At 41.3% G+C, this 27,252-nt stretch overlaps 2 protein-coding genes across 5 annotated transcripts in view; one reads left to right on the top strand and one right to left on the bottom strand.

Annotated features, from left to right (window-relative positions):
• The first annotated feature begins 4,573 nt into the window (after window positions 1-4,573).
• septin4a (septin 4a) lies at window positions 4,574-20,779 on the top strand. Of its 3 annotated transcripts, none has more exons than XM_060936442.1 (11): window positions 4,574-5,028; window positions 5,137-5,233; window positions 5,326-5,412; window positions 6,720-6,843; window positions 10,768-10,902; window positions 11,004-11,121; window positions 11,192-11,293; window positions 11,437-11,533; window positions 15,927-16,089; window positions 18,508-18,604; window positions 20,511-20,776. In XM_060936442.1, the coding sequence occupies exons 1-11, from the start codon at window positions 4,765-4,767 to the stop codon at window positions 20,568-20,570; spliced, it is 1,344 nt and encodes a 447-aa protein (XP_060792425.1). In that variant the 5' UTR covers window positions 4,574-4,764; the 3' UTR covers window positions 20,571-20,776. The 3 variants fall into 3 exon arrangements, with proteins under 3 accessions (XP_060792425.1, XP_060792423.1, XP_060792424.1); XM_060936440.1 differs by lacking the exon at window positions 20,511-20,776 and adding an exon at window positions 18,965-19,044 and having other exon boundaries at window positions 4,673-5,028; XM_060936441.1 differs by lacking the exon at window positions 15,927-16,089 and having other exon boundaries at window positions 4,673-5,028; window positions 20,511-20,779.
• mntb (MAX network transcriptional repressor b) overlaps window positions 20,716-27,252 on the bottom strand; it is a 42,224-nt gene continuing 35,687 nt past the window's right edge. For both annotated transcript variants that reach the window (XM_060936438.1, XM_060936439.1), the window contains one exon: window positions 20,716-23,322. In XM_060936438.1, the coding sequence (XP_060792421.1) occupies window positions 22,757-23,322 (566 nt within the window). In that variant the 3' untranslated portion in view covers window positions 20,716-22,756. The remainder of the gene's footprint in view (window positions 23,323-27,252) is intronic.

Below are 27,252 nucleotides of genomic sequence, written 5' to 3'. Positions count from 1 at the left end.
AAACTATGCACTGTTTTATATGAATTATTAAATATTTACTAAGATCTTGATAAAGTGATATGTGAAAGTTTGATCTTTGGGTGCATTATAACAATAATAATTAAACTAGATAGAACTCAACGCCAACGGCGTCGATGGGGATGCCTCCGCCTGGTGGACTACACGCCTTATTAAGTTGTGATTTGGGGATGGACATTTGACCTCACAGTAATCTTGACCTGGTGAAATTACTTGTATTTGCCTTGGAGATATTGTGTTCACAAGGTTTTTGGACAGACATTTGACCTCACAGTTACCTTGACCATAGACCTTTTGATCTCAAAATCTAATCAGTTTATCTTTGTCCCCAAATGCACAAATGGTGAAAGTTTGGTGAAAGTCCTTTCATTTGCCTTGGAGATATTGTGTTCCCAAGCACTTACAGTAATGCTTTTATGGCTGAGGACTACAGTTGACTTGCTAACTTTAGGACTGCAGTTGTCATGAACAGTTTTGCACTCAAGTTTCCATCAATGAAGAGTTTATAACATCACGAAACTGTCTTCATGTTAAAACTGTTAATGTTATAGTCATGCTGTCTGTTGCTGCCCAAATGAGGATGGGTTCCCTTTTGAGTCTGGTTCCTCTCGAGGTTTCTTCCTCATGTTGTCTGAGGGAGTTTTTCCTTGCCACCGTCGCCACAGGCTTGCTCATTGGGGATAGATTAGTGACAAAATTAGCTCATGTTTTAATTCGTTCAAATTCTGTAAAGCTGCTTTGCAACAATGTTTATTGTTAAAAGCGCTATACAAATAAACTTGACAAGGTTTTTGGACAGACATTTGACCTCACAGTGACCTTGACCTTAGACCTTTTGATCTCAAAATCTAATCAGTTCATGTTTGTCCCAAAGCGCACAAATGGTGAAAGTTTGGTGAAATTCCTTTCATTAGCCTTTGAGATATCGCGTTCACAAGGTTTCGGGATGGACGCACACACGGACGCATGCACGGACAGACAGACAACCCGAAAACATAATGTCTCCTGCACTTTAAGGTGGCGGAGGCATAAAAACAAACTAACAAATAAAACAGTTAAAATGAGTTAAATCAGACTATACCCTTACAAAAAAGAAGTTTATTCAAGTGTGTTTCTAGTAAACTTCTTTTAAACTAAAAATAAGAGCATATGCTTTCAGTTTACTTTTTATTTACTTATCAGAGATATACTTAATAAATTTATACATAAGTATACTTGGCTTATACTGAAAAAAAGTATAGAAAAGTCTAAGTATATTAAGCTTATACTTAAACTTTTGATCAATATATACTTAACAAAAGTGGAATAAAGTATTAAAATATTTGTGCCTTATGTTTAAGTGTACTTGCCCTGTAGTTGTGCTTCAGCATTGTTGACTCGTAAGCCAGTATCTCACTGGGCTGCGACAGTTTGCGACAAATTGCGAACGCCATTCGCGAGAGAGTTTCAAAAGTGTCTTGAAACATTCGCAGGGCTTCTCAATTTCCTTGCATGAGTCGCAAAGTGTCGCTCCTTCATCGCTGAAATTTTGAACATGTTCAAAAAATTCGTGCGACAAAATTTCTCTCAAAATAGCCGCGTCGCTGGTGTCACAAAGCCGTCGTGAACCCTTCTCAAGTCAGTTTCCGTGAAGCTTCTCTACTTCCCTGCCTGCCGAGGGAAAGCCGGGCTGCAACTAGTTGGAGACACAACAATTGCGGTAAAATATGCGAATATAAATTCAGTGTGATTCCAAGTGAAAATTGTCGCTAATTTGCATATTTTATCGCAATTGTTGTGTCTCCAACTAGTCGTGGGCTGTCGCAGCCCAGTGAGATACTACCCTTAGGTATGTCTGGGGTCCATATAAGTTTTTTTTTTTTCAATCTCTCCTGAGTGGGATAATTATATTTTTTTATTTATTTCTTTAGAGCTTGGATGTTAATTTCAGTTGTCATTGCCATGTTTTTATACTTTGGCATTTAATACAGTGTTGCTTTAAATTTTGATTTTTAAAGAAAATGACTATGTTCTTAATTCTGAGTATCTGTTGTTATGTTGTGAATTCTTACCTTTATAACTTCATTGTAACTTAAGGTACAAACCACATAGTATCTTGAATTGGGTCACGGTGAAGCAGGGAAAAAATAGCGCAGAATTTAGGGCCATGTGGCTCTAAATTAATTAATTGTTCTACTTTTTAAAAAACTAATAAAATTGGAAGTCTGTGATTCAAATTCAGTAGCTTTCGGTCCACTAAGCAAAAATAATTGGGTGTTGGGGAAAATTCTTTTTATGACCTACACTTGAAAAATCTGAAAGCCAGTCTAGCTTTAATTAACAAATTAACAAAGATTAACAGCATTTTGCCATGTGTTTGGCTGAGCTGTGACAGAAAATCTGTAGAAAATCTCAGAAGGTCATTTAATCCCCACGGAGAACAAGCACACGAAGGAAGGAAGGAAGGAAGACCGAGGCAAACACAAAGAAGACGACAGCACGTTTGGACTCCATTAGGTTTTCAGGACAGATGGATTATCCAAAACCAAGCACTGACCCCTTCATCAGGGCAATGTTCAAACAACGTGGTGAGAAATAATAATTTCATTATTGTGTTCAATCTCAATCATGTTTTTTAAAATTATTTAATGTCCATTCTTTGAAAGATTTGACACGGTACTGTAATCAATATTTAATTATCAATTAATCAAACTATTTTTTAGTACTATTATAGCTATCAAAAATTTTAAATGTAGTAAATATACAGTATATAAAAACAGTATGTTACTCTAGATAGCACACACTACTTGGACTTACATAGCCATAGTGCTTTTGTGCTTGAATGGTCATGTTGTCCTTCTTTTTTTCATGGTTTTTTCACATGCACTCGGACTAGAACCTAAGGTATGGAAGCGGTGAATTAAACTTTAAAAAGAAATTTTAATTTGTTTTGCCCTCAAGCAAATAAAAAGAGGCTGCCTCCTGAAACCTGTCTCCAATGTCTTAAAGCAGCTCAGGGAATTAGTTTGAGGGTTTAATCCGGCTACAGCGGCTGCTCACTAATCAGAAGTGACAGAATGAATGTGCTCCGCTTCGTAATTCTAAGACCTAAGAGTAGTAAGTAACATGCTGCATTTTCAGAGCAGACAGGATTTTGAAGAGCAGCCTGTGAAGGGAAACTACTTTTGGTTTTAATATACAGGACTTGAATGTGTGGGCGGCACGGTGGTGTAGTGGTTAGCGCTGTCGCCTCACAGCAAGAAGGCCCAGGTTCGAGCCCCGTGGCCGGCGAGGGCCTTTCTGTGTGGAGTTTGCATGTTCTCCCCGTGTCCGCGTGGGTTTCCTCCGGGTGCTCCGGTTTCCCCCACAGTCCAAAGACATGCAGGTTAGGTTAACTGGTGACTCTAAATTGACCGTAGGTGTGAATGTGAGTGTGAATGGTTGTCTGCGTCTATGTGTCAGCCCTGTAATGACCTGGCGACTTGTCCAGGGTGTACCCTGCCTTTCGCCTGTAGTCAGCTGGGATAGGCTCCAGCTTGCCTGCAACCCTGTAGAACAGGATAAAGCGGCTACAGATAATGAGATGAGATGGGACTTGAATGTGCTTCTAGTGTATTCATCCACTTCAAATTTACACACGTCGTGTTTTTTGACTTGGGATCATCCGCACAACTTTCTTTCAACTATTGTCAAAGAATTCTGTTTTTGTTTCACCTGACCAGAGTAATTATTCCAGTAGATTTCTGATATGTCTGAATGTTCATGTACAAATTTTCAATGTGCATCTCTGGGCTTCTTTTTTTTTTTTTTTAGCAAAAAAAGATTTGTATGAGATGCAGAAACGGAGATGATTGCGGTGCTGTACATTGCTTATTATTCTATCCACATTCACTGGATATGAGCAATCGCGTGCTCTGATTGGCTACTCTACTACTAGGATATCAGTTCATACTGTATACCATGAGTAGAGAAAAACAAAATGGTGGAGCGTGTTGCTGAACCAACCGAGGACGAAATAAAAACTACTCGAAAACAAAATCCCCCCCCCAAAAAAGCAACAAAATATGGAATAAAAGTATTTGATTACAAGAACAACTTTTTTAAAAATTATTTTTCAAGAATTATTATTACCGCATTTTTCACAAATTGCTCCTGTCATTTCACCACTTTGTTTACATTCTAAGCAGAAATTATTTTGTCGGACGTTTTGCATAAAGATTTTATTTATCAAGTTTGCAAAAAGTAAAAATGCTCTGTTTCTCAAAATCCACTGGATGTGGATAGAACAAAACAGTTATTCCTCTCAATCTCGTCGTACATGGTTTATAGCTATCAGCTCATGTACGACTCGATTTCATGGAATAACTGTTTATTGTTCACTGTGTAACTGTTGTTCCTGCTGCTTTCAAGTCGTCCTGCAACTCTTTTCCAGTCCCTGCTGCCTTATGTTAAATAACAAAACCAAAAATTATTGAATACGTCTTTCTCTATACTCCTTACTCTATTTGAACAGTATCATTAATAGACACCGTCAGATTTGGTGGGATCTTGGATCCTTGTCCTTTATAATCTTTTATAAGAGTAAATGCTATTATTTATAGCTGTTCTAAGAATGATTTTTATTTGTGGAAAGTGGACCGCAAAATAGAAATACACACTCAAATCAAATATATAAATGTCCTTAATCTCAGTAAACTTTCTCTGTGCGTCGATCAGTTCTCCAGTTTATCTCTAGAAGATCAACAGGATGCAGAGCCAGCGTATCCCATGAGAGAGCTGACTCCCAGATCGAGACACACATTTCCTAGCCAAGAGATCCGCATGATGGACAGGGACCCAGATGGCAGAATCTGTCCTCACACCTCTGGCACATCCGCTTTCATGCGTCGAGTGGGAAGGAACCTGCAGGACTCAGAACCAGACCTGCTGCACCGCTGTCACTTCACTTCCACCAGCTCTCTAGAATCTTCACTCAGTCCTTCACCATCTCAGAACCCCTGGACTAGACTAGATCCTTATGATTCTCCTGAGGTAATGTTTGAAATCTTCAAGATGGAGACCAAAATTCTGACTTGGTCCATGTCAAGGTCCTTGTAATATGTCTGTTAGTCTGTAATTATCCTCTATAATTGTTTGAAGGATCAGGATAAGGAATATGTAGGATTTGCAACACTTCCCAACCAAGTACACAGGAAATCTGTGAAAAAAGGCTTCGCTTTTACGCTGATGGTAGCCGGTGAGTTCACAGCATTTCAAAGTTAAAATTGGGAAAAAGTTATTTTATTAACTCATTTTTTTAAATATAATTGTTTGACAAACTTTCTCTAGGGGAGTCTGGTTTAGGAAAGTCTACGTTGATCAGCAGCCTTTTCCTAACAGATCTCTACAAGGACAGGATACTACTGAATGCTGAAGGTAAATCAGAAAGGTTTTATATGTCAAACTACTGGGAAAAATGCAAACAGTGCACAGATTTGTGACTTATAAGATGTCCAAGTGGTACAAAAAAGATACATTTTAATATATTTAACAGTTATTCCACGAAATCGAGTCGTACGTGAGCTGATAGCCGACAAGGCGCATAGCACCGAGTTGTCTATAAGCCGTGTACGACGAGATTGAGTGGAATAACTGTTTTATTCTATCCACATATTCACTGGATTTTAAGAAACAGAGCATTTTTATTTTTATTTTTTGCAAATTCAATAAATAAAAACTTTATACAAAACGTCCGACAGAATCATTTCCACTTCGAATGTAAACAAACCAGCGAATGACAGTAGCAATTTGTGAAAAATGCTATAATAATAATAATTCTTGAAAATGTAAAACAAGTTCTTACCATCAAATACTTTAATTCCATATTTTGTTGCTTTTTTGTGGTTTTGTTTTCAAGTAGAGTTTTTATTTCATCCTCAGCTGGTTCAGCAACACACTCCGCCATTTTGTTTTTCTCTACTCATGGTATATAAGCTGATAGCCTAGTAGTAGAGTAGCCAACTGGAGCATGCGATTGCTCGTATCCAGTGAATCTGGATAGAATAATAATCACTAGTCAGACAGAACTGAAGAAGCCTTTCAGATGAGAGGTGAAACGTCTTCAAGGATTTCAAGCAAGTCCAGCTGCCTTCTTTAGCACCTACAGATTATGATGACTTGGATGACTGAGAACATCCATCCATCCATCCATCCATCCATCCATCCATCCATCCATCAATTATCTGTAACCACTTATCCTGTACAGGGTCGCAGACAAGTTGGAGCCTATCCCAGCTGGCTATGGGTGAGAGGTGGGGTACACCTTGGACAAGTTGCCAGGTCATTGCAGGGCTGACACACAGAGACAAACAACCATTCACACTCACATTCACACCTACAGTCAATTTAGAGTCACCAATTAGCCTAACCTGCATGTCTTTGGACTGTGGGGGAAACCGGAGCGCCCGGAAGAAACCCACACAGACACGGGGAGAACATGCAAACTCCACACAGAAAGACCCCCGTCAGCTGCTGGGCTCAAACCCAGAACCTTCTTGCTGTGAGGCAACAGTGTTAACCACTACACCACCGACTGAGAACCTTCACAGACAAATCTCTGTGTATTGTACCACATGTATACTGATACTCAGTCTAATAAAGCTTTAAAATGGAGGACCAGCAGAATCATTATTAAGAATGAAGGAAAATCGTGTATTTGCAACTTTGTTTTCCCTTTCATACAGAAAGGATCACAAAAACAGTCGAAATCACCAAACATGCCATTAGCATCGAGGAGAAAGGCGTGAAACTCAAACTCACCATTGTGGACACACCAGGCTTTGGAGATGCTGTCAACAACGCTGAGAGGTAACGATACACCATATGGCCAAACGTTTCTTGACACCTGACCATCACAATCCATATGTGGTTCTTCTCCAAATTGTTGCCACACAGTTGTATGCTGTGGATGTCTTTGTACACTGTGGTATTACAGTTTCCTTCACTGTAATTAAGAGAAACCTGGTCCAGCGTGACAAAATGACAAAATTGAGAATATCCGACAAAAAATTCAAACTACTAATGTAAGGTCAGACAATGTAAGTGACCCTGTAGTTAACAATATAACTGTATTAGATCAGCAATTAGAATGTTTTACTCCCCTTAGAGAAATTGAATTACTTTCATTAATCTCCGCATCAAAAGCCTCAACTTGTGTACTAGATCCCTACCTACATGTCTATTCAAACAGATAATACCTGAAGTAATTGAACCGCTTCTAAAAATAATAAATTCTTCTCTTAGGATTGGCTATGTACCCAAATCCTTTAAACTAGCAGTTATCAAACCCCTGATTAAAAAACCTGACCTTGATCCCTGTCAGCTGTCCAATTATCGGCCAATATCAAACCTCTCCTTTATCTCCATGTAAGACTTTGAGTGGGTGGGTGGAGCACAGAAGTACGGCAGGCCAGAACTGAGTTTTCAAAACTCTTTATTTTCAGCTTTTCAGCCTTCACAATCTCCCAGTACCACAGGCATGCACACACACATCATTTGTCTGGTTGGGGAGACAGCTCCCTTCCTCTGCTCTCTCTCTCCTTATATAGGGCGCAGTCACTGGGGAAGACACACAAACACAGGTTAATTGACATCAGGTACAGTGATTCTGCTACTTACCTTCCCTGACTCTGCCCTTCGGTCACAGACCGACACTTGACCACGCCCCCACTGCCACACTCCAAGATCCTTGAAAAAGCTGTGGCACAGCAGTTATGCTCATATTTACATAGGAATAACATCCATGAAATGTATCAGTCAGGATTTAGACCTCATCATAGCACAAAAACAGCACTGGTTAAAGTAGTAAACGACCTACTGTTGGCATCTGATCAGGGCTGTATCTCGCTGCTTGTGTTGCTTGACCTTAGTGCAGCATTTGATATCATTGATCATTCCATTCTTCTGGATAGACTAGAAAATGTTGTGGGAGTTAAGGGAACAGCCCTCTCCTGGCTCAGGTCTTATTTAACTGATCGCTATCAATATGTTGATGTAAATGGTGATTTTTCTAGACATACTGAGGTAAAGTTTGGTGTTCCACAAGGTTCTGTCTTGGGTCCACTGCTTTTTTCTTTATACATGTTACATCTGGGTGATATTATTTGTAAACATTGTATTAGTTTCCACTGTTATGCTGATGACACACAGTTGTATGTGTCTGCAAAACCTGATGAGAGACACCACCTTAATAGAATTGAGGAACATGTGAAGGACATTAGACACTGGATGCTTATTAACTTCCTTCTGCTTAACTCTGACAAGACTGAAGTACTTGTACTAGGACCACATGCAGCTAGAAGCAAGTTTTCTGATTCCACAGTAACTCTGGATGGCCTTTCTGTTTCTTCACGTGCAGCAGTAAAAGACCTCGGAGTGATTATTGAGCCCAGTCTTTCATTCAAAACTCACATTGATAACATTACCCGAATAGCTTTCTTTCATCTCAGAAATATTGCTAAGATAAGAAATTTAATGTCACTCCATGACGCGGAAAAATTAGTTCATGCTTTTGTTACCTCCAGGAGATTATTGTAATGCCTTATGTTCCAATAAGTGCATAAACAAGCTCCAGTTAGTTCAAAATGCAGCAGCAAGAGTCCTTACTAGAACTAGAAAATATGACCATATCACCCTTGTCTTATCCACACTGCATTGGCTCCCAATCAAATTTCGTATTGATTATAAAATACTACTATTGACCTTTAAAGCACTGAATGGTCTCACACCATGGTACCTGAGTGAACTTCTGGTCCTCTATGACCCGCCACGCCTACTTAGATCAAAAGGTGCAGGCTATCTGCTGGTACCTCGTATAGTGAAGGCTACATCAGGGAGCAGAGCCTTTTCTTACAAAGCTCCACAGTTATGGAACAGCCTTCCAAGTAATGTTCGGGAATCAGACACAATCTCAGAGTTTAAGTCTAGGCTGAAAACATATCTGTTTAGTCAAGCCTTTTGTTAATGGCATTTATGAGGTAAAGGAGGAGATCTGGAGGGTCCTCAGACAGAGTGTTTTGGTAAACTGGGATGTATGGATGCTGTCAGCCCCCACTCGCTTGCTCACTTGAGTTTGTTGATGGTGTAGTGGCTGCTGCTTTATGTCCCGGGGCTCCCTCATGCCTGTGTTACCTTCTGGCTCTCCCCTTTTAGTTATGCTGTCATAGTTAGTTTTGCCAGAGTCCCTGCTTGTACTCAGTGCAATATGTATACTGTTCCTACTTATTCAGGTGATATTGGACATACCTAACGACCTGTGCCCCCCCCCCCAGTCTGGCCCTCTGAGTTACATGTCGGTCCTGGGATCGAGATGCTGACCTCTTCTGCTCCTCGGACCCACCCGCCTGATCCATCCTGGTGCCCTGTGTCTGGTTGGAGTCTCATTGCATCACTCCTGTGGAGGACAGCCCCGTGTGGACAGTTGAAAGTCACACTTGGAGGACGCTCTGGACACTTACAGTAATGCTTTTATGGCTGAGGACTACAGTTGACTTGCTAACTTTAGGACTGCAGTTGTCATGAACAGTTTTACACTCAAGTTTCCATCAATGAAGAGTTTATAACATCAACGAAACTGACTTCATGTTAAAACTGTTAATGTTATAGTCATGTTGTCTGTTGTTGCCCAAATGAGGATGGGTTCCCTTCTGAGTCTGGTTCCTCTCGAGGTTTCTTCCTCATGTCGTCTGAGGGAGTTTTTCCTTGCCACTGTTGCTACAGGCTTGCTCATTGGGGATAGATTAGGGATAAAATTAGCTCATGTTTTAAGTCATTCAAATTCTGTGAAGCTGCTTTGCGACAATGTTTATTGTTAAAAGCGCTATACAAATAAACTTGACTTGACTTGACAATTATGGTCCTGTGCGCAAAGCAAGCTCCATGAAGATGTGGTGTGTTAAGGTTGGAGTGGAAGAACTTGAGTGTCCTAAACAGCTTTGGGATGAACTGGAATGACGACTGCACCCCAGGCCTCCTCACCCGACATCCGTGCCTGACCTCACTAATGCTCTTGTAGATGATTGAACTCAAATCCCCACTGTGACACTTCAAAATCTAGTGGAAAGCCTTCCCAGAAGAGTGGAGCTTATTATAACTTGGGGAGGCGACTTAGGTTCCCAGTCATGATGTGGTCCTGATGTTTGAGGACTCCAGACATGTGGTCTCTGCCCTGGGAAGATTGGCTGAAGGAGGCTCAGGAGAGAAAGAGAGCCAGATATGCCGACCTAGTGGCTGACTGTCGGAAACAAGGGTGAATGGCCTGCTGTGAGCCTGTGGAGGTGGGATGTAGAGGGTTTGCAGGCCAGTCCCTATATTGGGTCCTGGGCCTTCTGAGAACCTGTGAGCTGCAAAGAAGAAGGGCCATCAAAAACATCTTGGAAGCAGTAGAGAAGTCTTCCTGAAGGCTCTGGCTGAAGAGGGGTGACACATGGCAGAGTACGCTACCTGGACACAAGTCGGGGCCTGATCACCCTCGGCTGGCTCGCCTGGGTGAGGATGTCTGATGTCAAGACCCAAAACACCCACATGACCTCAGGAAACATCATTGATGATGCATCCAGGTTGCACCACAGGTGTATCATAGAACCCTCACTGTAAAGGGGGACGGACTCTGGAATAGGATGCTCAGAAAGGTCCATAATGGTCAGGTGTCCACAAACCTTTGGCCATCTATGTACGTATATAGCAGGCCATAGCCTTTTTTTTAATGTAGTTTTTTTTTTCTACTCCTGATAGCTGGAAACCAGTAGTGGATTTTGTCGACCATCAGTTTGAGCAATATTTCAGGGATGAGAGTGGGCTGAACCGCAAGAACATTCAGGACAACCGAGTGCATTGCTGCCTCTATTTCATCTCACCATATGGCCATGGGTAAAAAACAAAAATAAAAAAGAAGTTATTATTGTATTAAGAATTTGCTCCTTGATTATTAAATTCATTATAAGATCTTTTTATGATAACTGCATTTCCAGCCTGAGGCTGATTGACGTGGAGTTTATGAGGGCACTACATGAGAAGGTCAACATAGTGCCTGTGCTGGGTAAAGCAGACTGCCTCACACCATTGGAAGTGTCACAGAAGAAAAAAAAGGTGCGTATGTCACTATCTTTTGCTCAAGAGTTTAATGACGGAGTGGCTTTAAGTTCTCTGCCTTATCCAGATACGAGAGGAGATTGAGAGGTTTGGGATCAACATCTACCAGTTCCCTGAATGTGACTCAGATGAGGATGATGAAGTTAAAATCCAAACTCAAGACCTAAAAGTGAGCAAAGGATTAGTCCTTTTTGATTTTTTAAGTGTCATGCACCAGAAATGTTGATTGTTCCATATTCCTTGTATTCTTCTCTTCTTTTCTGCTGTTAATTTGAGGTCTGATCTGTCTATTGTGTGCTCTCTTCTCTGAAGGATAGCATTCCCTTTGCTGTGGTTGGCAGTAACATTCTTGTCGAAATCAAAGGCAGGAGAGTCCGAGGCCGCGCTTATCCTTGGGGCGTGGTCGAAGGTATTTTATAGCCATGTATTAAAATAAACTTTTTTGTTTCTTATATACTTTGTATGACTGACTAAGCCTGCCACAAGCATGGAAGTTTGTCTGAGACATAATTTGTGATTGACAATATGGCAGTAGTTTATTAGTGCAAGAGAAAGCAGCTATTTATCTGTCTTTTAGATAAAAAACTTTGTTAAAGGAAGACTTAATGTAAAGAGTAACTTCAATTATATTTAAATAATATTGGCTGGCTTTTTTTGTGGTACAGTGGTGCTTGAAAGTTTGTGAACCCTTTAGAATTTTCTATATTTCTGCATAAATATGACCTAAAACATCATCAGATTTTCACACAAGTCCTAAAAGTAGATAAAGAGAACCCAGTTAAACAAATGAGACAAAAATATTATTATATTATATTATCTCATCTCATTATCTCTAGCCGCTTTATCCTTCTACAGGGTCGCAGGCAAGCTGGAGCCTATCCCAGCTGACTACGGGCGAAAGGCGGGGTACACCCTGGACAAGTCACCAGGTCATCACAGGGCTGACACATAGACACAGACAACCATTCACACTCACATTCACACCTACGCTCAATTTAGAGTCACCAGTTAACCTAACCTGCATGTCTTTGGACTGTGGGGGAAACCGGAGCACCCGGAGGAAACCCACGCGGACACGGGGAGAACATGCAAACTCCACACAGAAAGGCCCTCGCCGGCCCCGGGGCTCGAACCCAGGACCTTCTTGCTGTGAGGCGACAGCGCTAACCACTACACCACCGTGCCGCCCTATATTATATTATATTATATTATATTATATTATACTTGGTTATTTATTTATTGAGGAAAATTATCCAATATTACATATCTGTGAGTGGCAAAAGTATGTGAACCTCTAGGATTAGCAGTTAATTTGAAGGTGAAATTAGATTCAGGTGTTTTCAATCAATGGGATGACAATCAGGTGTGAGTGGGCACCCTGTTTTATTTAAAGAACAGGGATCTATCAAAGTCTGATCTTCACAATGCATGTTTGTGGAAGTGTAATCTGGCACGAACAAAGGAGATTTCTGAGGACCCCAGAAAAAGCGTTGTTGATGCTCATCAGACTGGAAAAGGTTACAAAACCATCTCTAAAGAGTTTGGACTCCACCAATCCACAGTCAGACAGATTGTGTACAAATGGAGGAAATTCAAGACCATTGTTACCCTCCCCAGGAGTGATCGACCAACAAAGATCACTCCAAGAGCAAGGCATGTAATAGTCGTCAAGGTCACAAAGGACCCCTGGGTAACTTCTAAGCAACTGAAGGCCTCTCTCACGTTGGCTAATGGTAATGTTCATGAGTCCACCATGAGGAGAACACTGAACAACAATGGTGTGCATGGCAGGGTTGCAAGGAGAAAGCCACTGATCTCCAAAAAGAACATTGCTGCTCATCTGCAATTTGCTAAAGATCACGTGGACAAGCCAGAAGGCTATTGGAAAAATGTTTTGTGGACGGATGAGACCAAAATATAACTTTTTGGTTTAAATGAGAAGCATTACGTTTGGAGAAAGGAAAACACTGCATTCCAGCATAAGAACCTTATCCCATCTGTGAAACATGGCGGTGGTAGTATCATGGTTTGGGCCTGTTTTCCTGCATCTGAGTCAGGATGGCTTGCCATCATTGATGGAATGATGAATTCTGAATTATACCAGTGAATTCTAAAGGAAAATGTCAGGACATCTGTCCATGAACTGAATCTGAAGAGAAGGTGGGTCATGCAGCAAGACAACGACCCTAAGCACACAAGTCGTTCTACCAAAGAACGGTTAAAGAAGAATAAAAGTTAATGTTTTGGAATGGCCAAGTCAAAGTCCTGACCTTAATCCAATGGAAATGTTGTGGAAGGACCTGAAGTGAGCAGTTCATGTGAGGAAACCCACCAACATCCCAGAGTTGAAGGTGTTCTGTACGGAGGAACGGGCTAAAATTCCTCCAAGCCGGTGTGCAGGACTGATCAACAGTTACCACAAACGTTTAGTTGCAGTTATTGCTGCACAAGGGGGTCACACCAGATACTGAAAGCAAAGGTTCACATACTTTTGCCACTCACAGTATGTAATATTGGATCATTTTCCTCAATAAATAAATGACTGAGTATAATATTTTTTGTCTCATTTGTTAAACTGGTTTCTATTTCTCTACTTTTAGGATTTGTGTGAAAATCTGATGATGCTTTAGGTCATATTTATGCAGAAATATAGAAAATTCTAAAGGGTTCACAAACTTTCAAGCACTACTGCATATCAGATATATTCCATTCAGCTATCATGATACTGAATGAGTCGAAGATGATTAGCTGAATGGAATATATCTGATAGACCACAAAAAAAGCGCCAGCCAATAATAATAATATTATTATTATTATTATTATTATTATACATTCCTTTCGGGTGTTCAACGCGTCTTTCTCTTTTAAAGTTCTGTCAAAATCTTCCGTATTTAATGAAGCAAACCTGGTGGCCATGTTTGTTTACAAATTGTCACAGTCGCTCGCTAGCGCGGAAGTTTTACATCTCTGATGTATAAAGTCATGTTGTCTTGACAACCATACAATATCGTAAACCATATTCAACACTTATTCTCCATTGGGTAGAGTGACGTAATACACGTAGGATAAGTGATATGCTAACAATATCGCATGCTATCAAACCAAATGAATGAAACTCGCAAGAAGGGAATAGAACACGTTTTTATTCCATCGAAAAAGTGTCCTGTATGTATAATAATATAAAATAAGGAATTGGACAAATAAGTTACAGTGCAATAAATAATGTACTATAGCAGTAAATACGCCACAGTACTGTTGAATCCTTGATTCTAATTGGTCAGAAGATTCTCATCTCATCTCATTATCTCTAGCCGCTTTATCCTGTTCTACAGGGTCGCAGGCAAGCTGGAGCCTATCCCAGCTGACTACGGGTGAAAGGCGGGGTACACCCTGGACAAGTCGCCAGGTCATCACAGGGCTGACACATAGACACAGACAACCATTCACACTCACATTCACACCTACGGTCAATTTAGAGTCACCAGTTAACCTAACCTGCATGTCTTTGGACTGTGGGGAAACCGGAGCACCCGGAGGAAACCCACGCGGACACGGGGAGAACATGCAAACTCCACACAGAAAGGCCCTTGTCGGCCATGGGGCTCGAACCCGGACCTTCTTGCTGTGAGGCGACAGCGCTAACCACTGCATTACCGTGCCGCCCGGTCAGAAGATTCATTTTCTATATTTCTATCTTCCCATATGACATTGATTCTATAATATCATCAACAATAACAACAGCATAACAAGTGCCATTACTTTTTAAAGCATCCTTGGGTTGGTGAAAGGCACATTCACTGGATTTTGAGAAACAGAGCATTTTTATTTTTTGTAAATTCAATGAATAAAAACTTTATATAAAACGTCCAACAAAATCATTTCTGTTTAGAATGTAAACAAACTGGCGAAATGACAGGAGCAATTTGTGAAAAATGTGGTGATAATTCTTGAAAAATAAAAAAGATAAGTTCTTACCATCAAATACTTTCATTCCATATTTTGTTGCTTTTTTTGTATTTTTTGGGGTTTTGTTTTCAAGTAGTTTTTATTTCATCCTCGGTTGGTTCAGCAACACGCGCCGCTATTTTGTTTTTCTCTACTAACGGTATATGAGCTGATATCCTAGTAGTAGAGTAGCTAATCAGAGCATGCGATTGCGCATATCCAGTGAATGTGGATAGAATAATTGTGATTATCTCATCTCATCTCATTATCTGTAGCCTCTTTATCCTTCTACAGGGTTGCAGGCAAGCTGGAGCCTATCCCAGCTGACTACGGGCGAAAGGCGGGGTACACCCTGGACAAGTCGCCAGGCCATCACAGGGCTGACACATAGACACAGACAACCATTCACACTCACATTCACACCTACGGTCAATTTAGAGTCATCAGTTAACCTAACCTGCATGTCTTTGGACTGTGGGGGAAACCGGAGCACCCGGAGGAAACCCACGCGGACACGGGGAGAACATGCAAACTCCGCACAGAAAGGCCCTCGCCGGCCCCGGGGCTCGAACCCGGACCTTCTTGCTGTGAGGCGACAGCGCTAACCACTACACCACCGTGCTGCCCTAATTGTGATTATGTGATGAGATAATAATTCTGACTTGTACACATACTGCTCAACAGAACACTTCTCAGCATGAGCAGGACAAGTCAGAGAATAAAAATAACAGATCGCTTTAGATTTCTCCTGCTACCTTTAAAATAATCAAATATTTAATCACATAATCCTTTTATTGCTCAATGGTTCCTGCAAAACATAACATTGCTGCTGATGATTTGTGACTTTTTTTTTTTAGTGGAAAACCACGCCCACTCTGACTTCCTGATGCTTCGGAACATGCTGGTTCGTACCCACATGCAAGACCTGAAGGACGTGACGCAGGAAACCCATTATGAGAACTATCGCTCTGAGTGCATCCGGAACATGACCCGCATGATGGTCAGAGAGAGAAAACGCAGGTCTCTGCACAATACAATACACAAGAGGACACTTACTTTCATGCTAAAGCTCTACCTTCATCACACAAGTGTCCATAAGGATGCCTGGTGCCTGGAAAACTGTATTTCGGAATGCAGTTTGATGATAGATGATGGTTGAAGGATGCAAGAAATCTGATTGGCTCATTATGCTTCCATGTGTTCCATGTGTACACCACTTTCCACCAGGAAAAAAACAACAACAAGCTTTTAAACACAGTGTGCCTTTTAGAGCAAGGCATAGTCACTGGATCAAAGATGATTAATTGCAAAAATGATTAGTTTTCTAGTTGAAACAGTGGTGAGAAAACATGGATGGTGTATTTGCAGCATTTAACAGATAATTAAGAGATGAGAAAGGACCAAAGTACACGAGCTCATGAAATTAGTCACGCCTGGAGACTTCATCACTTAAACAAGACCGTCAATGATGGTGTAGCTCACTCCGGCCCCGTCTAGTCCAGAAGGAACGATCTAAAGTGGCCCACCTTGCACAATGAGTGTTGCAAGCTATACTGTATACAAGCTACATGTATATATAGAAGTGATATCCACCCTTGTAGTGGTTAGCGCTGTCGCCTCACAGCAAGAAGGTCCGGGTTCGAGCCCCGTGGCCAGCGAGGCCCTTTCTGTGCGGAGTTTGCATGTTCTCCCCGTGTCCGCGTGGGTTTCCTCCGGGTGCTCCGGTTTCCCCCACAGTCCAAAGACATGCAGGTTACGTTAACTGGTGACTCTAAATTGACCGTAGGTGTGAATGTGAGTGTGAATGGTTGTGTGTCTATGTGTCAGCCCTGTGATGACCTGGCGACTTGTCCAGGGTGTACCCCGCCTTTCGCCCGTAGTCAGCTGGGATAGGCTCCAGCTTGCCTTCGACCCTGTAGAAGGATAAAGCAGCTAGAGATAATGAGATGAGATATCCACCCTAAGAATACTGACCTATTTGTCAGAAAGAATCCAAAGCAGCGAGAAATTGACCTTTATGTTGAACTGCTCATTAAGGCTTAATTAGTCCATAACTTCATTAATAATTGTAATGAAGCAAATCTGGGTAGAAGTTATATGCGCCCTAGGTACCCCTACCTTCCTGTCAAAAAGAATAAAAATTGGTGCGGAATTGAGAAAGAAGAAGCGATTTTTGTGAAATCTAGATGACACCGGACGGACAACGGACAACACATCGCCTGTCGGCCGGAGGAGCTAACAAGTCTTTGTTCTAATAATGTACATGGATATTAAGTGATGGGGAAGTCATGGCCTAATGGTTAGAGAAGCATCTTTGTGACCAGAAGGTTGCCAGTTCAATTCCCTGGACCAGCAGGAATGGCTAAAGTGCCCTTGAGCAAGGTGCCTAACCCCCAACTGCTCCCCAGGCTGCTCTGGATAAGAGCGTCAGCTAAACATCATTAAAGTAATGCCTGTCATGAATTCATGCCTGTCCTTTTCAAGATTTATTTCCTTTACCAATTAAATGAAATTTAAATTTTATATTTAGCTCACTGGCTGTAGGACGATGAGCCATTGCCATCACGCAGCATCCGTCCATCCGTCTACAATTCACAAAAATCGCTTCTCCTCCCTGAATTTTCACTGGATTTTGATTCTGATTGTTTTGTTTGAAAGATCTAATCTGTCTGCACAAAAGTTCCTCCCTGGTTTTGTAATTTTTCATTAACAAGTTGCTAATTAGGCCGATTAACGAACTTTCAGGAAAATCGTTATTCCTCCCTGAGTTTTCAATGGATTTTGATTCAGATTGTTTTGTTTGAAAGATCAAATTGTTCTGATTGTTCTCACAAAGAACATCTTGGCTAATTATAAGCGAGTCTGGTTTCTCATGGTATGGCTGTGTGAGCTATTGCGTTGCTGACGCTCTGGTTCCATAGTGCCCCAATGAATTGGTAAAATGTCTTTTGTTAAATGCTGAAAAATACATTTAAATAAATCTCTTTTAAATTCCAGTCTTCATTTTGCTCACATCCTGCATGGCCATGATTTTATAAAAACATAATTCTTGTCCATCAAAGAGGGTTAAATCTGGAGCCTTGGTTGTGTATGCCAGCAATATTGTGTTGTCTAGAATTCAAGGGCATACGAAGGTCTCTAGAAAGAAACACAGATGTTTTGAGTACCATTACATTGGAGCAGCTGGGGGTGAGGTGCCTTGCTCAAGGACACTTCAGCCATTCCTGCTGGTCCAGGGAATCAAACCGGCAACCTTTTGTTCCCAAAGCTTCTTTGCTAACCATTAAGCCATGGCTTCCCCACAGAGCTGAATAAACATGTTCATTGTGTCTGCTATATAGTGTGTTTGGTTTTGGGTTCAGTTACACTATCGGTTGAGAACATGGTTAAGACTAAACAGGGCTTTTTGTTGTCGCTTGTTTCTTTCTCTGCTCGTAGCAGTCTGTGTAACTATCTCAGAGAGAGAAATACAGACTCACCTCTGGTGCCTGTGGACGATGAAACAGAGCGGCTCATTTGGGAGAAAGATGAGGAGGTAAGAAAGCTGTTCACGTTAAGTGGGATGGGCGTTAGGGGTGGAACAGTGGGATGATGCAACAATTTGAAATCAATTAAGGCAATAATCAGAATTTATTATGCCTTGAGAATTGAAATAATCTCGTATTGTAAGTGGAAGCCTGGCGTTTATACTTCTAGTGGGTTTTATTTCAAATTTATCTCTAACCAAAAGCTGATATAGCTGGAATGATTCTCATTAACAGTCTTTATATGGTATAACACAACTGAACCAACCATCTTTCATCTTGTCTTCCCTCCCGTATGCTATATGGCAAAAAGTTTGTGGACACCTGACCTGACCATTATACCCTTGTGCTTTTTGAACCTCCCATTCCAGATTGAGTCCCCATTACTGTTATAATATCCTCCACTCTTCTGGGAGCGAGATGTCAGAGTGTGGCTGTGGAGATTTGTGAGCATTAATGAGATCAGTCACTGATGTCAGTCGAGGAGGCCTGGCGTGCAGTCAGCATTCCAGCTCCAGTCAGGGATTTGGACTCCAGAAAAACATGAATTCTTTCACTTCAAACCATCCCAGTGTCTGAAATCACTCACTACTCGCTATATAGTGGACTATATCAAGAGTTGAACATTTTGTAGTGCTGTCCGAATGTATAGTCAGAATTATTACACCCTATATAGTGGACTCATAGTATCCCACAATGCATCGTGAAAAGTAGTGAACAACCGATGGTCACTAACCAAGCAATATATACCATCATGCATTGTGGTCGCGTTGAAAGAAAAGCTGTTTCATAAGGACTGTTAAGTATTTTAGGTTGAGTACAGTAGTAGCTTGTTTTTTCCTTATAACAACGGGCACGAGACAAATGAAATATACACATTTTTCATACGTGAAAACAGCAATAACATGGCAATGGAGGAAGAAACACATTATAAACAGACATTCAAGTACAATTAAAAACAGTAAGAGAATAGAAAAATAGCATGACAGATAAAATACAGGGTGGCACGGTGGTGTAGTGGTTAGCGCTGTCGCCTCACAGCAAGAAGGTCCGGGTTCGAGCCCCATGGCCGGCGAGGGCCTTTCTGTGCAGAGTTTGCATGTTCTCTGTGTGGGTTTCCTCCGGGTGCTCCGGTTTCCCCCACAGTCCAAAGACATGCAGGTTAGGATAAATGGTGACTCTAAATTGAGCGTAGGTGTGAATGTGAGTGTGAATGGTTGTCTGTGTCTATGTGTCAGCCCTGTGATGACCTGGCGACTTGTCCAGGGTGTACCCCGCCTTTCACCCGTAGTCAGCTGGGATAGGCTCCAGCTTGCCTGCGACCCTGTAGAACAGGATAAAGTGGCTAGAGATAATGAGATGAGAATGAGATAAAATACAAGAATAAAAGTTAGCGCGCAGAGTGAGGAATTAATCAAAAGCCTCAAATTTGATTTCATAAAAGGCAGTGGCCAAGAAGAAAAAGGATTCAGCCTTGATTTAAAAGAACTGAAAGATGCAGTAGACACAAAGTACTTTGTATTTATTAATGTGGGAAATACGCTCAGTATAATATGGATTTATCACAAATATACACGCATGTATTTATTTTGAAAACAGTAATGACATAAATAACGACGTGGCGGAGTGGTGTCCGAAAGTGTTTTTTTTTCCCTTCATTTTAGCAATGAGCTCACTATATAGAATTCCCTAGATAGTGAGTATGGAGTAGTGAACGAGTGAGTAATTTCAGACACAGGGCATGTCTCCATGGAGCTCAGGTTGTTTGGAGGAGGTCCACATATGTACGTGATGGTCAGGTGTCCACAAACTTTTGGACACCGTGTACAAGTAGAGTAGCGATGCTGTAGGTGTTTTAACTGCTGTAGACGGAGTTGGTTTTCTATCTGATTTGGTTTGTGTGTGATTTATGTGCAGCTACAAAGAATGCAAGAGATGCTCCAAAGGATCCAAGAGCAGAAGCAGCACGGAAACTGAAACGGAATTGGACAATTCTGTTATATGATCATTATTAATTTAATAAAATAAAAACAAGAACCTGGGCAACAAACAAAAAAGAATACAGGACAACTAACTTTGTAAATGTAAGATTTATTATGAATAGTCAATGATTTTTTGTTTAATTACTCTAGCATATTTCAACATTATTATCGTTTTATTTCATGGTGGACAATTAGATTTTTTTAATGCAGCCCAAAATGTACAGGCGATATATAACTTAAACTTTCTCCATAGGGAAAAATGCAGATTTTTATATATGTATATATAATATCAATGTTAGAATGAGGTCTAATGGTCCCCACCACATCATACAGTATTAGACATGGTCCCGGAAAAAAAAAAAAAAAAAGAGAAAGAAAGAAAATTAAGGAGGGGATCAATGCTAAACAAAGCAAAAAAAAATAAAAAAATAAAAATATTGCAATCTACATGCAAAACCAGGCAACAGTGTAATCCTCAAATACATACACGTATAGGTGAATGCGTGCATATCCATCACATTTATATATACACACACACATACATACATATGACAATTTCTTTAAGAAAAAAAAAGAAAAAAAAAAACTACAATTTGTTTTTTTTTTTACAAAAGGATAAGCGCTTTTTTCTTTTACTAAATATTAAAGCACAGCAAGTTTCATTCACGCTTCCTGTCGTAGAAGTTTTCACATCTAAAGTGAACATAAGCAAGCACATGACTTTCTCACCTAGGCGTGTAAATCAAAGCACCAGACTTGCTTGGTTTTATAATTTTCTTTCTTTTGAAGGAGGTGGGGACTGTAAATTAAGAGCAGGGTATCACAGTGTTCTGGTTAAAATTTGATAGTACATAGCAATGAGACACAGTACATCAGAGCATCAGATTCGCTTTAGCAGAGAGTTTTTCATTCTGTAGTAAAATAGAAAATGTCTTGTAGGATTACTGCAAATAATATTTTAAAAAAATAATACAACAACAGGAAAGTACCATAAGGAAGCAACACAAGGAATGTGTCACATGAGTGTTACATGGTACGTGGATGTTGGGAAGATAGCATCATGTAGAAATCTCATCGATGGACAGAAAGTAAAAAAAAAAAAAGTGGTGACGGAACGTTCATACAATGAATACCACCTCCTCAAAAGTAAGCTAACGCACATAAAAAAAGAAAACACGACCGTGCATCAGGCGCTTTTCTTTAAAAAAAAAAAATGGAAAAAAAAAGGGAAGAAATCCAAGGACAAGCTCTCACATACAGTATATTGACATCCATAGAACAGGTACAACTAGAGGAGCGCCGTCAGACTGCTTCTCTGCGGAAGTGAATCAATTGCATGTCCAGTAGAAGACTTCGGAAAATTTAGTGGTATCGTGAAGAAATATCGGCAACACACTTGCAATGGAAGAAACACCGTTCTAGACTAACTGCTTGATGACGTCGTTTTGAACGTTTCAGTGCTCTCCTGATTGCGGAGGGTTCTCCTGTCATATCATTTCACTTCACTTCACAGTCCGTGTTCGAAGCACAGCTATCATGCCCATGAGCATTACCGTTATCACTATCGCTGCCTGCGGTTGACATTGCTAAAAGGACGTGTTGAGAAGTCGAGCAGTCCTTCTGAAAAAAGCTCAGCAGGACCATGTTTAAGCAGCAGAGGGCGCCATTAGACTGAGACCATGGGTTAGGCACTTCTAGATTTCCGTATCATCATATAAATGTCAGCCTAATCATGAATCATTTTATTTTCAACAAAATCACGCTTTCTTGTTGACTCTGATGTTTGTCTTCATATATATATTTGTTTTACATTTCTACCATTTTTTTCTTCATTGGATGAGAAAGTGATGCCTGAGACGTTTAAGTACGCTAGCTAATCCAAGGAACATGACTGAAGGGTGGAGAGGGCGTGAAAAGGATGCGGTTTCTAGCACCTCTATCACGCAGTGTGAAAAACGGGACACCCATTTTCACGTTTTGTGATTTTAAGTGAATCATGTGTTTCTCATTCAGTCTACGTGACGAGACTCTGTTCCATGATTAGGCATGCCATGAAGCATGCTCACAATGCTAAATCAATAAAAGTCCCGAGCTCTTCTGAACATCCAGATGTTCTTCACATGCCACAGATCTTTCTCACACACGCACACGCGCGCGCGCACACACACACACAAACGTGTCTCATGCTAGCTTTAGTGTGCTGACAGGAAAAGGCGGTACGGTCACCATAGTCACTGGGTTAAGCACGGCCTGCCCCACGAGACCCGCGTGATGGTGGGCAACGACAGCTGTGGGCTTTCCCACAACGGCACCCTGTTGACCCACTGCTGCACCGTTAACATGGCTGTGGCTCTGGGGCGGCTGGGCCAGCGTCTGTGTGATGTGGCCCAGCACTGGAGGCTGCGAGACGGCCACCGGCTGTGGGTAAAGGGTCACCGGGTGCACGGTGATGTGGCCGATGGGTTTGGAAACAGCCGGTAGCACGTGATTAACCGCCTGGATGACCGAGGCGTGAGAGACTGAAGCGTGCGCGATGACACTGGGTTGAGGCGCGATGGCCGTGTTCTGGGGCTGCGGAGGGGTGGACGGTTTGTGCTGGATGGCGATGTGGGACGGCAGGATGGACGAAGGGGGAGGAAGAACAGGGCCACGTGGCTCAGACGGTGTCGGTTGACATCTCAGGGCTGAGGAGCGGGACGAGGACGGGGCTCCATCTTCTGCGTCCTGTTCGAAATTGTCTTCGCCTTCTGCAGAAAGACAAAACGGAGTATTGAGCTTTTCTTGATGGTAATTATGGAATACATGTTTACATTTAACACAGTGCAGTTGATCTATAAAAAAAGAAAACACTCAACTTCTCACTTTATATTTTAGTGTAAATTATAAAAAAAACCATTTATATTGATGTGGCATTTCCACCAGAGAGATGTTCTGATCTGAGGTTTCTACAGCGTTTGCTCTCAGAGGGTCACGTTTATCAAACGATATGAGAAGATTCATTTGTAAATTGTTCACAGGAACATTTTCACACGAAACATAGGGTTTTGGAAAATCCAGTTTGGAAAAACTGTTGTATTCTAAGAGAGCACATGAGCGTCAGAGTGTGTGTGTGTGTGTGTGTGTGTGTGTGTGTGAGAGAGAGGAGACTCAGGGCCCGTTTACACGAGGACGCCGTCGGGTAAAAACGACTAAATATTTTATCGGAAGTGCCTTTCGTCTACACGGGGACGGCGTTTCCGAGGCTGAAAAACGGAAAAAATTGAAAACGCCTTCCAGAGTGGATAAGTTAAAAACAGCCCCCGTTGCATATCCGTCTAAACTACCCAATACGCGAAACTCTGCTCGGATCTGCTCACGTCGGGTACGCGTTTACGTCATACATGTCATATACTGTACATGCCAGCCCGGGAAGTAAGAAAGTAAGTGAAAAAGTAAGAGCATGTCTGATTACATCGATCCAACGGACCTTCAAGCTGCTCTGGCAGCTTTAATAAACGTCCAGGAGTCCTTCGAACATCTATACCGAATCTGCACATATACCGTTAATGAACAGAGGCGGGTATAGCATGCTCTTATTTTCTTACTTACTTTCTTACTTACCATAGCCAGAGTAGTCAAAGTTTTCGCGGCGCAGATGGGCAGATCAGACAAGACGGAAGACGTCGCGCATGCGAGCAGACATAGCGGAGGTCTTTCACAGCACCACCTAGCCGCCTGGCATGCACATCCAATTGAATTCCACACATTTATGCGTCACCGTATAGACGCAGATTTCCTCCTTGAAAACGGTCGTGTAGACGCGGAAAAAAGTGAGAATGAAAACGGACTTTTGCGTTTTTGTTTCAGACCGTCCCCGTGTAAAGTGGGCCTTAGTAACGTGAACTTCGATCAATGATAATATATTTAACAGTTATTCCATGAAATCGAGTCGTACATGAGCCGATAGCCGACGAGGCGCGTAGCACCGAGTTGTCTATAATCCATGTACGATGAGTGAGTGGAATAACGGTTTTATTCTATCCACATTCACTGGATTTTGAGAAACAGAGCATTTTTTTTTTTTTTGCAAATTCGATAAACAAAAACTTTATACAAAACATCCGACAAAATCATTTCCACTTGGAGTGTAAACAAACTAGCGAAATGACAGGAGCAATTTGTGAAAAATGCTACAATAATAATAATTATTGAAAAAAAAAGATGCATGTTCTTACCATCAAATATTTTTATTGCTTTTTTTGGGAGTTTTGTTTTCGAGTAGAGCTTTTATTTTGTCCTCAGGTGATTCAGCAACACGCGCTGCCATTTTGTTTTTCTCTACTCACGGTATATGAGCTGACAGCTTAGTAGTAGAGTAGCCAATCAGAGCGCACGATTGCTCATATCCAGTGAATGTGGACCGAATAAATCGTCATATTTAGGCACTGCCTTCGGGTCCAGTCCCACACCACCAATAACTCTAACTATGCCTATAACTCCAACTCTGACTGTCCCTCGGCCTGAATTTAGTTCCAGTCTGGAGCAGAAACACCACAGCTATAATCCCGACTATAATATCGCTTGGTCCTGACACTCAGGGAAATAAACGCATGCAACTTAGGAATAGTCATGGAAGTTTTTTCCAAGTAGTAGCACATTATTCCGGGTCGTACTGTACAGCTTGGACTTCAAAACAACCCATGCACACACTCCAGTGGTTGATATAATACGGATAGGTCATGGATTACGGAAATATAATAAAAAAGGATACAAAATACGGAGTGGTTATGGATTTTAATACAGATGCATCACGGACGATAATAATTTATGGATCAGTTACGGACGTTTCAGTATATTACAGACTGGTTACCGATTTCAGGGCGGCACGGTGGTGTAGTGGTTAGCGCTGTCGCCTCACAGCAAGAAGGTCCGGGTTCGAGCCCCGTGGCCAGCAAGGGCCTTTCTGTGCGGAGTTTGCATGTTCTCCCCGTGTCCGCGTGGGTTTCCTCCGGGTGCTCCGGTTTCCCCCACAGTCCAAAGACATGCAGGTTAGGTTAACTGGTGACTCTAAATTGAGCGTAGGTGTGAATGTGAGTGTGAATGGTTGTCTGTGTCTATGTGTCAGCCCTGTGATGACCTGGCGACTTGTCCAGGGTGTACCCCGCCTTTCGCCCGTAGTCAGCTGGGATAGGCTCCAGCTTGCCTGCGACCCTGTAGAACAGGATAAAGCAGCTAGAGATAATGAGATGAGATGGTTACCGATTTCATACGGATGATGCATCATGGATAAAAAAAATTAACAAGTCTAAAACAAATGTTTGGACTGCCAAAGTTCATAATTAAAATCTTACCTGCATTTATATGTTTACTTAATTAATTTACTATTGATATTTCACGGGAAATCACATATCCGTGAATAAAAGATCAGTGCTTTGGATTATATATTTTTTTTATTTTCCGTGAATCCGTATTCTGTGACTTAATGGTGCAACAACAAGGATGTACAGAGATGCCCCCGGGGAAAATAACACGTGTTCAGACATCACCACATGTAAACAATTACAAACTGATTGGTCAGATGTTTTATCGGATCAGGTCCAGGTCCGGAAAAATGGCTCCAGAAGCAATCTCAGCGATACGGATAAACCCAGGCCTGGGCTATAGGGATCGTTATTGGTCTGGTATGAGCACCGACCACATAAACTGCAGGGGGCTGATTTATTTATAGTTATAGTGGGACCGGGCCTTAATAGCAGAGTTCCTGATGAGTGTCAAATGTATTAGTAAATAATCCCAGGTTATTTTTTAAAAAGCAAATTAAAATAAGTGCTGGATTAAAATCCCATCTACCTTATGTAAATAAAAGATACGCATTTTGTCGTCTGGTGGTCAAGTGTTTGTGAGATACGTCGCCTCACGTTTAGAATTGGGTTCCCTGAAGTGGTACATGTTCGTCGTTCATACGTACGCACAAGCCATCAAAACTCAGGTTGATGCATTACCATAGTCTCCATTAAAGTATGGAGCGTCACTCTGCACACGATGTAACTGGTGATGTGTTGCTGCGCCAATTATACAATTTTAAAAGTAAAATTGTAATTTTTCAATTGCACATGCAAATTTCACAGTTCATATTAATAACTTGTAAGAAAGCAATCCTGAATAAATCTATAAATTAAGAAAAGTAAGACTAGCCAAGTTCAGTTAGAAGAAATGAAAATGTCGACGACATGCTGTAACGGCTGAGCTGCGTTATGGTCAGATTTAGCACTCTTTCGCCCTTTCTCTGGGAGCTTTCCCTTTTTACGGAGTTGTCCAGGCGTCACTACAAGCAAATCAGATGAGGAAAATCAGCATTACTGAAACGCTTCTATATCTGGCAGGAAGGTTTATTTCAGCTTGATCTATGAACTCATTTCCACACAACCTTAATAAAACGCTGATAAACAAGACGGTAAACGCTTCCTTAGACTGAAATAGGGGCTGTTTTACAACCAGGGTACAAAGTTTGTGTCACAGGGGTCCAAAATTCAAATTGATTCAAACTGGTTCTTGTACCAGTTTTTAAGTGAAGGACAAGTTAAAGAACAGATTTCAGGTAATTTTTTGACGTGTGTGTATGGTAGTTTTGTGTAATCTGCTATAAGATAAAGAAGATTAAGTGTCGCTTTAAGCAGGGCTGGGAGAAACAAATGAAG

The sequence above is a fragment of the Neoarius graeffei genome, chromosome 12, assembly GCF_027579695.1.
Source record: "Neoarius graeffei isolate fNeoGra1 chromosome 12, fNeoGra1.pri, whole genome shotgun sequence".
Taxonomy (NCBI): domain Eukaryota; kingdom Metazoa; phylum Chordata; class Actinopteri; order Siluriformes; family Ariidae; genus Neoarius; species Neoarius graeffei.
Note: the sequence above shows the minus strand (reverse complement) of the source record. Positions and strands in the feature narration are given on the sequence as shown.

Coding starts and splice junctions, on each gene's coding strand:
- septin4a (XM_060936442.1), top strand. CDS start 4,765: ATGAGAGAGCTGACTCCCAGATCGAGACACACATTTCCTAGCCAAGAG. Junction 5,413..6,719: donor GATACTACTGAATGCTGAAG/GTAAATCAGAAA, acceptor CCTTTCATACAG/AAAGGATCACAAAAACAGTC. Junction 6,844..10,767: donor GCTGTCAACAACGCTGAGAG/GTAACGATACAC, acceptor TACTCCTGATAG/CTGGAAACCAGTAGTGGATT.